General features: G+C 47.9%; 1 protein-coding gene across 1 annotated transcript; it reads right to left on the bottom strand.

Annotated features, from left to right (window-relative positions):
* Positions 1-1256: 1256 nt before the first annotated feature.
* Positions 1257-12107, bottom strand: Nfkbil1 (NFKB inhibitor like 1). Its single transcript, XM_090356072.1, has 4 exons — positions 12001-12107; positions 11309-11585; positions 2169-2390; positions 1257-2018 (listed from the first exon to the last, which is right to left on the bottom strand). The coding sequence occupies exons 1-4, from the start codon at positions 12055-12057 to the stop codon at positions 1429-1431; spliced, it is 1146 nt and encodes a 381-aa protein (XP_090212198.1). The 5' UTR covers positions 12058-12107; the 3' UTR covers positions 1257-1428.
* Positions 12108-12165: the final 58 nt, after the last annotated feature.

Below are 12165 nucleotides of genomic sequence, written 5' to 3' on the forward strand. Positions count from 1 at the left end.
CCTGTGAGAGGAACCGGACGCCTGGGTCTCTCAGAGCTGTAAGTCTCTTCTCTGAATCACAGCAGCTTCCTCTCACAGGATCTTTCTCATCGGTGCTACCCCCTTGTGCCCCTGAACATCTGTCTAGTCCTTAGAGGCCCCAGGCCTTTTCGGAACTTCAGGCTCTCTTCTTCTCCCAGCTCTCCTTCTTAGCTTCTGTTCCCAGCAGCTTTCCCCTCTTGTCCTCTGCCCCCTTCCACTTCTTCGGGGACCTCCTGTGTAGGCCTGGGCTTACGATTTGACAGTCAGGTTTCTGGTTGGAAAGATCCTGCTGTACACGCGCACACTAGCACATACACAAACACGCTACTCTCCTTTTACTCATGGTCATTCTTTTGCTGAGTTCCAAGTTGTATTCTGGCTGATGGCAGTGGGGTCTGGCCTACCCATTTCCAGAGGACTGGAGGGGGAGCAGAGATTGGAACACCCTCTCTTCCTTCATGGGAGCCCCCAGGTCATTTCCCACCATCCTTCAGGACCTCAACCACCCGCTCTCAGAAAAGATGCTTATGTAAAAGGCCAAGACCCAAGAAATGAAGCTCAGGGGTGCAGTAGAGCCTAGATGAGAGAGGGATTGGAGCCCCAGAGGAGATGGGACTGGAGAGCTGGAGGGAAAGCTAGCTGGTGGCCGGCTTGGCTGCTCTTGGGTGTGGATCTCTGGTTGCCCAAGAACAGACAGCCCAGGTTACATAATTTGGCCCTTTCCGCCTCCTTCCTTTGCTTCTAATTTTAGCAATCAAACTTCCCTCTTCCACAGGGCTCTTCCCCCATCCCTTCTTCCATTCCCTATCCTCCCCCAGCTCCTCGGGGTCCCCTAACCTGCGGCCCCCAAATTGGCTCATTCAGTGACTCAGCAAAGGAAAAGCCCCGTGCTGGAGGACGGGGTGCTCAGGGGGAGGAGGATGTGGTTCTGCTTGGGGAGCTCGGTGGGGGAGGAAACTGGTTTTGTTCCTTTTTTGCCTCTGTTCACATCTGTTTCTCCCAGCCGCAGACGAGTGTGCACAGGACCCCAGCACAGGGGCTAGAGGGAGGCCTGAGAGCAAACCGCTCCTTCTGAGGGTGGGCAAGCAGGAGGCTTCTGGGGCTTCTGCTTAGGGCACACAATGGTATGTGCGCGTTGCAGGTGTGTAGGAGCTGTGGGTTTCGGCTGGCGGGCGGGAAAGATGTCATGGGTGATGAAAAACATAGCAATGGAAAAAGGCAGAGGAGACTGGGAGTGAGAGAGATGTGGAACCAGGTCTTATTAGGAAATGGCAGAGTCAAGAGTAGTGGGAGAAGCCCACGGGCCCCACCCCCCTTCCCTGTCCAGCCCCATCCCTGACCTTGCCCTTCCTCCTTCTGATTGTCCCTAAGGCTACATCCCCACAGTTTCTTATTCTTTCCCTGTGGTCACTTGAGAGCCTCGGCATGGCGATTTAGGGCCTGAGAAAGGGCTGTCACTGCACCCATCACCCGGCCCAACTCCCAGGTCTCAATCTGGCTTCGGAATCGCTGCAAGAAACGATCAGGATGCCAGCGGATCTGCTGAACCCTCAAGTATCTCCTCAGAGCCCCCTGTTCCTCCAAGGGAGGGCCCCTGGCAACCAGGGCTGCAGCCATGGCCTCTGGGTCTCCTCCCCCAGGGCAGGGCCAGGGCACATCACTGAAGCGCCAGAGACTGCCTCTCCCTGCTCCTCTAGGGTGTTCTGCCCTTGGCCCGGCCCTGGCTGGCTCCCGTCCTTGGTCCCCTCGAGCCTCGTGGAGCCTTCTGGCTCGGCTCTCACGAAGTTCTTCCTCCTTGGCTCTGGCTCGCTCTCGGAAGAGCCGCTGCTCCTCCTCTTGCTGTCGCCAGCTGTGACTGGAACTCTCAGCTCGCAGTATTCGGCAAGATCTTTCTGCTTCCCGCTGCTGCTGCTGGCGCTTCTGGGCATGCTCCCGGGCCAGGCGATCTGACCATGCTGAGAAGGACTCAGGTTCCTGGGTCTCCCGAGAAGTGTCATCTGTTTGGGAAGTGGGATGGGATCACTGGAGAGAGGCTGTGAGAAGGGGATATACCATGAGAGCTAGGGAAGTCCAGAGGAGGGGCATAGAAAAAGCCCCTTGTGGGTGCAAGAAAGGGCAGCTGTGGACCACATACTTTCAAATCTCACCTTCAAATCTCCCAATGACCTCTTGCCACTCATCCTCCAGCTCGCTCTGCAGCTTCTGCCTCCATTCCTGCTCCTTGGAAGTTTCATCGTCGTCCTCCTCTTCAGCAGAATCCCAGGGGGGTCCCCAGCCTAGAATCTGCCCAGGGGTCTCCCCATCCTTATTCTTTATCCCCATGGCAGAGGGACAGCGACTCAGCAGTGGCAGGAAAAAGTCTGTGTAAGCTATGGATTCAAGAGCAGTGAGCAGAAGTCAGCCTTAGCAAGACAGCTGAGTTCTGCATGTTATTTTTTCCCTTAGCCAATAGTCTTATTAGCGCCTTGGACTTGGACTTAGGTGACTAGTCTTGTTTGTTTGTTTCGTTTTATTTCATTTTTTTGTCAGTCCTAGGCCTTGAACCCTGGGCCTGGGCACTGTCCCTAGCTCTTCAGCTCAAGACTACTGCCCTACCCCTTGAGCCACAGCGCCACTTCTGGCTTTATGACAGTTAACTGGAGATAAGAGTCTCATGGACTTTAGTGCCAAAGCTGGCTTTGAACTGAGATCCTCAGATCTCAGCTTCCTGAATAGCTAGGATTACAGGCATGAGCTACCACGCCCAGCGTCTTGATCTTTTTTTTTTTTTCTGGTCCTGGAGCTTGATCTCTGGGCTTAGGCACTGTCCCTGACCACTGGTGCTCACGGTTCGCATTCTACCACTTGAGTAACAGCTCTACTTCTGCCTTCTTCTTGGTGGATAATTAGAGATAAGAATTGCATATAGACTTTCCTGCCCAGGGTGACTTCAAACCACAATCCTCAGATTTCAACCTCTTGAGTAGCTAGGACTACAGGTGTGAGCCACCAGTGCACAGATAGTCTTGGTCTTAGCGATTTACATGGATATTTCCTGGATATTAGGAAATAACCATTCTTGACAAATATTTGCTGATACTTTACATGAATAATAAGTGTGGTGTTTGGGGGCTAGGAGCTTAGCCTAGTGGTAGAGCTAGCATGCATGAAGCCCTGGGTTCAATTCCTCGGTGGCACATACACAGAAAAGGCCAGAAGTAGTGCTGTAGCTCAAGTGGCAGAGTGGTAGCCTTGAGTAAAAATTTCCAAGGGCAATACCCTGAGTTCAAGCCCCAGGACTGGCTAAATAAATAAATAAATAAATAAGTGTGGTGTTTAAAGTACTCTCATCTAGTTGAGAAGACTCAGAATGCCTAGCCGGGCCCCCGTGGCTCATGCCTGTGATCTTAGCTATTCAGGAGGCTGAGATCTGAGGGCCTACCTAGGCAGGAAAGTCTGTGAGACTCTCATCTCCAATAAAATTAATCAGAAAAAGCCAGAAGTGGCTCCATGGCTCAAGTAGTAGAGTACTAGCCTTGAGCACAAAGAAGCACAGGGACAGTGCCAGGCCCAGAGTTCAAGCCTCAGAACTGGCCAAAGTAATAATAATAACAACCTAATCCCCAATTTTTTTTTTGCCAGTTCTGGGGATTGAATCCAGGGCCTGGGCATTGTCCTTGGGCTTTCTCAAGGCTAGTGCTCTACCATTTGAGCCACAGCACCACTCCCAGGGTTTTGTGTGTGCTAGATAAGCACTCTACCACTAGGCCATGCTCCTTGCCCCCAAATACTTTTAAGTATATGCAGAGTTCTACTATGTCAAATGATATTTTATGACCCTGATTTCTAGCCATCTAGGACAATGTCAGAACTCTTAGATTATGTATTCCATTTTTGGCTTGAAAATATAACACTACATATTCCCACCCCTCTTTTTTTCCTTTTTATTGTCGGTAGTGGGACTTGAAGTTTGGGCCTGGGCGTCATCCCTAAGCTCTTCAGCTCAAGGATACTGCCCTACCCCTTGAGCCACAGCCCCATCTTCAGTTTTCTGGTGGTTAATTGGAGGCAAGAATTTCATGTTCTGGGGCCAGGAGTTTGGCCTAGTAGTAGAGTGCTTGCCTAGCATGCACGAAGACCCAGGTTCGATTCCTCGGTACCACATACATAGAAAAAAGCCGGAAGTGGTGCTGAGGCTCAAGTGGTAGAGCTCTAGCCTTGAGAAAGTCCAAGGACAGTGTTCAGGCCCTGAGCTCAAGCCCAGGACTGGCAAAAAAAAAAAAAAAAAAGAAAAGAAAAAAGAATTTCATGTTCTTTAGTGCCTAGGCTAGCTTTGAACTGCAATCCTCAGATCTCAGCCTGCTGAGTACCCAGGATTACAGGCATGAGCCACTGTGCCCGGCTATATATCCCTTATTTTGTTTCTCACCCCAAACTATACATCAGACTGGAAAAATACCAGAAGACTCTTACTCTGTACCACTATAAATATAAACATATACTTAATAACACTTTTCAATAAACTGAGTAAAGTAATTGCTTCCAGGGGAATTCCTTAGCAAACCTAACCTAAGGAATGATGGGAAGAGAGGCAGAGAAAGCATGTGAGCCACACACATGTTGCCAGCCGCACAGAAGGCTCTTTTTTTGGGGAGGGGGGCAGTCCTCAAGGTCTGGGCACTATCTCTAAGCTTCTTTTGCTCAAGGCTAGTACTCTACCACTTGAGTCACAGCACCACTTCCAGCTTTTTCTGTTTATGTGGTACTGAGAAAATAAACCTAGAGCTTTGTGCATGCTAGGCAAGCACTCTACCACTAAGCCACATTCCTATAGCCCATAGCAGGCTCTTCTCAAAGGACTACTGACTCAGAAGGGGCTGCGATGGAGGGTCTCTCCCAGGATCTGGCAAGAATAGAAGAGGGATGACATTCTTGGGTACCCTGCTTCCTGAACCCTGTCCTCACAGCATAGGCTTCAGGGGAAGTTTGCTGCTAGCTTGCCTGTCTTTCAGGTACTCCACTGCTGGCTAGGCTCCCACGCACTGGCCACCACCAACCTTCTCTTTCAGGGGACACAGGAAATTGAGAGCAGCAGCCTCCCTTCCTGTGGACCTACTTTCTCAATCTGTATTTGGTGGTATGAATGCACTGTTTACCTGGCAGAAGGATGGCATCAGATAGGGGGAGGGTTGATATGTCACTGCAAGGGAGGAAGAAAGACAAAATGTGCCCATGCTTTGCTAGCCAAAGTATCCACCGCTCCACCCAAACCACTTCTTAGCATCGCTGCTGTGGTCCTCTAACCGTATTATCCAGAAAGTACCTAGGCCTGGTTTTGAAAGGCTTATTCTACCAGGGCTCATTACGGATTGGGGGAGGGGAAGGTATTGCTTAGGCTTGCATACAGGATTTTTAACTAATAAGTTTGAAGAAATAAACCTTCCAAACTAGAAGAAAACAGTAAGTAAAATATGGTATAGATTAAACAATATCTACAATGACATTTGTTTGTGGAAAAAAAATTGGCTACAAAATTGTCTGATTTTAAATGTTTGGGAAAAAGAAAAAAGACCAAGCTGGGCATGCTATCTGTAGTCCCTGGAAGCTGAGGCAGGACTGCTTGAGCCCAGGAACTCCAGGGCCACAGAGATACATCAGCAAAACAAAGGCTGGGTATCGGTGGTTCACGCCTGTAATCCCAGCTACTCAGGAGACTGAGATCTGAGGATCATGGTTTAAAGCCCACCAAGTAGGAAAGTCCACGAGACTCTTCACTCCTATTGAACACTAAAAAGCCAGAAGTAGATCTGTGTGTGGCTTAAGTGGTAGAGCAGCAGCCTTGAGAAAAAACAAAGCTCAGGGTCAGCACTCAAGCCCTGAGTTTAAGCCCCAGGACCAGCACGCACGCGCGCGCGCGCGCACACACACACACACACACACACACACACACACACAGAAGAAAAATAGAAATTCTAGTCTCTGGGGCTTTCTCTTCAACTTTATTTAATTAATATTTTAATGTAGAAAGGATATAACTAAATTAAATTTCTCTTTCCTTTTTGAAAAAGGAACTAGTGGCTCATGCCTGTGATCTTAGTAACCCAGAAGGCTGAAATCTGAAGACTGTAATTCAAAGCCAACATGGGCAGGAAACTCTGTGAGACTCTCATCTCCTGTTAACCACCAAAAAGCCAGAAGAAAGAATGTGGCTCAAGTGGTAGAGAGCCAACCTTGAGCAGAAAAGCTCAAGGACAGTACCCAGGCCTTGAGTTGAAGTCCCAGGATTGGCAAACACACACACAAAAATTTAGACAAAGCTGAGTACTGGTGTAACCCTAGCTACTCAGGAGGCTGAGATCTGAGGATCCCAGTTCAAAGCCAGCCCAGGCGCTATAGTCTATGAGACTTTTATCTCCAATTAGCCACCAGAAAACAGGAAGTGGTGATGTGGCTCAAGTGGTAGAGCACTAACCTTGAGCTGAAGAGCTCAGGGACAATGCCCAGGCCCAGAGTTCAAGTCCCATGATGGGCAAAAAAATAAAAACAAAACAAAACAAAAAAACCAACAACTAGAGCCAGCATTGAACAGTATTGAAATTCAGAAAATTAAAAGGTAAAAGTGTACCAGGAGTTTGGCCTAGTGGTAGAGTGCTTGCCTAGCATGCATGAAGACCTGGGATCGATTCTCCAGTACCATATATATAGAAAAGCCAAAAGAGGTGGCTCAAGTGGTAGAGCGCTAGACTTGAGGAAAGCCCAGGGACAGTATTCAAGCTCTGAGTTCAAGCCAGGACTGGGAAAAAAAGAAAGGTAAAAGTGGAGAGACAAGGGTGGTGAGAGGGCTCTAAGGAGGAGGTGGGCCTGCACCAGGCTGGAAGGGAGAATAATGGTTGGCAAACTGGAAATAAGGAAGAAGGGGAGACAATAGGGAGAGACGAGCAGGCTTGTCATTGAAAACAGGGCCACGTAACCAGAGTGGCAAGTCTGTGGGCGGGAGTGTGGCAGAAGCTGGGGCTGGAAAGGCAAATGGAACTTACACCGGAAGGATGCTCAGTCATTTTAAAACGAGGCCACCTCTTCTTTCTGCTGTGCAGATTAAAGTGGTAATAAATGTCTGGCACTGTGTTGGCACAGAGCCGAAGTGTGGTAAAAGAGCTGGGTGTGGCAGCACATATTTGTAATTCCAGCAGTTAAGGAAGCTGAGAAAGGAGGATTAGGAATTCCATGCCGGCCCAGGCTATACAGTAAGACCTTGTCACAAACCAGCCAGGCTGCTTTGTGATTTTTTTGCCAGTCCTAGGGCTTGAACTCAGGGGCTGAGCACTGTCCTTGAGCTTTCCCAAGGCTAGAGCTCTACCACTTGAGCTTTTTCTGTTTATAGGATACTAAGGAATCAAACCCAGGGCTTTGTGCATGCCAGCCAATCCCACTACCACTAGGCCATACTCCCAGCCCTGGTTTGGGATTTTATTCCTTATTTTTGGGGGGTCTGAGATAAGAACCTGAACTGGGTACCTGATGCTTTTGCTCTTTGGCTAGCACTCTAACAACTGAGCCATTACTCCAACCCTAGGATCTCATTCTTTTTGCAAAGTCTGTGAGAAAATAAGCCTGTTTCTCAATGTTCATTATTTCTTGTTGTACGTAGACAACAGTCATTGTTGTACTAGGGTGCATTATTTAGCTAAGAACATTTTCCCAAGAGATGAGAGATTAAAAAAGTAACTAAAGGGGCCGGGAGCATGGACTAGTGGTGGAGTGCTTGCCAAGCATGCACAAAGACCTGGGTTCAATTCCTTACTACTACATGTACAGAAAAGGCCAGAAAAAGTGCTCTGCCTCAAATGATGGAATGCTAGCCTTGAATCAAAGAAGCTCAGCAACAGTACTAAGCCCTGAGTTCAAGACCCAGGTCTAGCACCAAAAAAAGTCACTAAAATCTAAAATGGCAGAAACTCAGCCAGTAATCCTATCGTCTCAAGAGGCTGAGATCTGAGGCTCACAGTTCAAAGCCAGTCTGGGCAGGAATCTATGAAAATCTTATCTTCAATTAACTACCTAAAAGCCAAAAGGAGAGCTTTGGCTCAAGTGGTAGAGCTCTAGCTTTGAGCAAAAAAAGCCCAAGGACAATGCCTAGGCCATGTGTTCGAGCCCCAAGGAGGGGAAAAAAAAAAAAAAAGGTACAGCCCTTCAATGATAACAAGTCTCACCACAGCAGCATGCACTGCTACATTCCTCAGCCCTAACACGGGAATTGTGGGGAAAACTATTAGCAGAGGATTCTGGGTCATTTAATCTATTCAAAAAAGCTATTTTCATTTGACTTGAAAGCAGCTGGCAGCTCAAGATGGGCCTTCTCATCCAGGAGTTAGAAAGCCACCTGGTGGCAGAGCTAGGAGGGCACGTGGAAGAAATACAGCGTGAGGGAAGTTGAAGAGTTCGAGAGTAAAAGCACTGAGCCAGGGGGCCTCTTCGGAACACTACGCTCTCTCAGCTGTGAGACTTCAGGCCACTTCTGAGCTCCACTTTCCTATAAATGGGATGTCAGTCTTACATGCTTCTTAGAATTCAGTACAATAAAGGAAGTGCCTGCCACATCGTCAGGGACATTTTCACTACTCAAAAGGCTTCACTTGAGCAGTACAAAAATAAAAATAATACCATTATCATTTTGTGACTATCAAACTACTGCAAATGTTTGGTTTCTTTACTTGTCAAAATACCAGTTTTGGAGATGCAAAGTACAGGTTCATGGCCTGCTTGTGATATAGCTGGGATCTGATCAGCCAGAAAGATTCTTGTATTCAGTACACTTCTTTTGCTTTTAAAGTTAAAAAGAAAATTGAAGCTGGGCACTGGTGGCTCCTGCCTGTTCTCCTAGCTACTTAGGAGGCTGACATCTGAGGATTACAGTTCAAACACGAAAGTCCATGAGACTCTTATTTCCAATTAATCACAAGAAAACCAGAAGTGGTGCTGTGGCTCAAAGAGGTAGAGTGCTAGCCTTGAGCTGAAGAGCTCAGGGACATTGCCCAAGCCAGAGTTCAACCCCCATGACTGACAAAGAAAAAAAGAGGGGGGGGGGAGGAAGGAAGGAAGGAAGCAAGTCAAGATATACCAAGATACAATAGTCAGTCTCACTTATGTTAAAGAAAAGAGGATTTTTGGCTGGGTACCAGTGGCTCACACCTATAATGCTGTCCACTCAAGCGGTTGAGATCTGGGCCTGGAGCGTGGCCTAGTGGTAGAGTGCTTGCCTAGCATGCCCAGGGTTCTATTCCTCGGCACCACATACACAGAAAAAAGCCAGAAGGGGTGCTATGGCTCAAGTGGTAGAGTGCTAGCCTTGAAAAACCCAAGGTCAGTGCCTAGGCCTTGAGTTCAAACTAAACAAAAAAAAAAGAGGCTAAGATCTGAGATTGAAGTCAGCCTGGACAGAAAAGTTCATAAGACTGTATCTTGAATGCTTGGAGCAAAAGAAGCTCCGGGACAGTGCCTAGGACCAGAGTTCAAGCCTCAGGTCTGGTATGAGAGAGGAGAGTGAGGAAAGAGAGGAGGGAGGGGAGAGGGAGAGAGAGAGGGAGTTTTTAAACCACACAGTATAGTTTTGGGGAAAGAGAAGATTCTTATACATGGGATGCTGGTGATAGGAAAACAGCAAATCACACCGAGATAATGTTTTTCATCCCAACCTAAAGATTTTCTTTCTAATAGTCTTACTCTAGAAGGAAAGAGCTAAATGAGAAAGGTGGCTTCACCTTTGATTTTGGAAGAAGGACTACACCTCTGCTGAGCTGCTTCCACTTCCACTGCAATATCAACAGGTTCCATGTTTCTTTCACAACTCAGATGCTTTTGGGTTCTGATAGAACCAATCTAAAAGTACATACACTGGAGATCAGTGTGCCTCAAAGCAGATCTGGAGGCCCTAATGGTGAAATACACGAACATTTCTGAATACTAAGAACATATCACAGCCTCCCTTTAGTTGAGGTTAGCTTTTGGTGGTCGTCTGAAGAAAACTAGTTCCTAGAAGGCTTTTACAATTTCAGATTTGTGTGTAAGGCAGCACGAGCCTGTTGCTAATAAGAACAATAATCGCCAGCATCTACTATCAGATATTCGAATTACGTACTATGTTAGGTGATTATCCAAGTTTACCAATACTTGACATGCAGGCACAAACACTGTGAAATTCTATATCATCTAACACAGGACAGTGCTTCTCTGGAGTGAAGGTTACCTTATTCCACTGTCTTGGTAGCAATCTGTTTTAGTAGTGATCAGCTATATAACTTTGACAAATGACCTAACTATACCTAGTTCTCTGCCCACCCCCCTTTATCTTTTGCCAGTCCTGGGGCTTGAACTCAGGGCCTGAGAACTGCCCTTGGACACTTTCTGCTCAAGACTAGTGCTCTGCCACTTGAGCCACAATGCCACTTTTGGCTTTTTCTGTGTATGTGGCACCTGGGTTCGCCCAGGGCTTCCTGCATGCTAGGTGAACACTCTACCACGAGGCTAGGCTCCCAGCTCCATTTCTCTTATAGGAAAACAGGGGACAGTGTAAGTATGTGCTAAGGGTTATTGTAAGGGTTAAATGAGTTTCTTCGTAAGAAATGTCTGAGATGGGCTGCTCGTGGCTCACACCTATCATCCTAGCTGCTCAGGAAGCTCAGATCTGAGGGTTGTGTTTGAAGCCAGCCAGCCCAGGCAGGAAAATCTGTAAAACTTTTTTTTTCCTATACTTTTTTTTTTTTTTTTTGCCAGTCCTGGGGATTGAACTCAGGGCCTGGGCACTGTCCTTAAGCTTTCTCAAGGCTAGTGCTCTACCACTTGAGCCACAGCACCACTTCTGGCTTTTTCTGTGTATGTTGTACCGAGAAATTAAACCCAGGGCTTTGTGCATGCTAGGCAAACACTCTACCATTAGGCCATATTCTTGGCCCATCTGGAAAACTCTTAGCTCTACTAAACTACCAAAAAAGCTGAAAAATAGAACTGTGGCTCAAGTGGTAGAGCATTAGCCTTGAGCAAAAGAAGGTCAGGGACAGCACCCAGGACCTATGTTCAAGCCCTAGGACTAACTAACACACACACACACACACACACACACACACACACACACCTGAGCATACTGGGCTTTTCAGACGATGGTATTTCAGTAATGTAAAGGCACAAATGCTTGCCACATACCAAGTTGATCCCCAATCTTCCTAGGCCCCTAGCTTATTTCTCCACAATAATAAGGTTTTCACCTCCAAGTTGATGAGTTGCTCATGACTGTCTTTCTGACTGGTAGACTCACCATCAGGGCCCTGGCGGGCAGCCGCGTGCAGGGCCGTGTCCCCATGACGGTCCTGGTGGGCAGGGTCAGCCCCAAGGCGAAGCAGCAGACACAAGGCAGGGGCATCATGGCGGGCACAGGCCCGGTGCAGTGGTGGGGGCTGGCCAGCATCCACATCAAGGCCTGGGTGTCTCTGGAGGAGGGCCTGGGCCCGGACCAGCCGTCCTGCAGACAAGTAACGACGGAATCGACGCTCTCGGCGTTGGCGGCGGGATGCAGAGGCCATGGAACTCTTGGGCTGAGGAAAAAGGAAAAAAATAAAGGCTGCAATCAGGGCAGATATTTGCCAGGTCCCTCCAGCTCCACTTGAGACATTCCTTCCTATTTTTCAACTATTTCCTTGTTTCTTCTCATGTCTCTAGCAAAGATGAGGCCTACCTTAACCCTTATCCTTGACCTAGGCCTGAAAGAAAAATCTTGAGTGGGGCTGGGAGCACAGATTTAATTTTTTTTTGATGTACATTTTGAGAAAAAGATACATGAATACTTGAAAGTTTAAGAACCCAGGTAAATTTAAAAAAAAATAATAAACTTTGGAGAGGGGAGGGGTGGGAGTGGAACAGAGCCTGATAGGGGACATTTTTACTCAGCCAGAATCTGAATTTAAAAGTCACAGTTTCAAATAAGGATCTAGAAAGTGAATATTAATGTACCCGGCGGACAGATGTAGAGGCTTCTCCCTCTGAGACCTGGGGGGAGGGGTCACTCATCAGACCTGTCCCCCGCCCCCCAAGTGCCCCCCAGAGCTGTAGGCCGGAGGCCTGTGTTTAAGACGATCGGGAGAAGGGAGGCGGGAAGGATGGAGACACTTCCAGGTT

Source organism: Megascapheus bottae, chromosome 22 (assembly GCF_031878675.1).
Source record: "Megascapheus bottae isolate mThoBot1 chromosome 22, mThoBot2.hap1, whole genome shotgun sequence".
Taxonomy (NCBI): domain Eukaryota; kingdom Metazoa; phylum Chordata; class Mammalia; order Rodentia; family Geomyidae; genus Megascapheus; species Megascapheus bottae.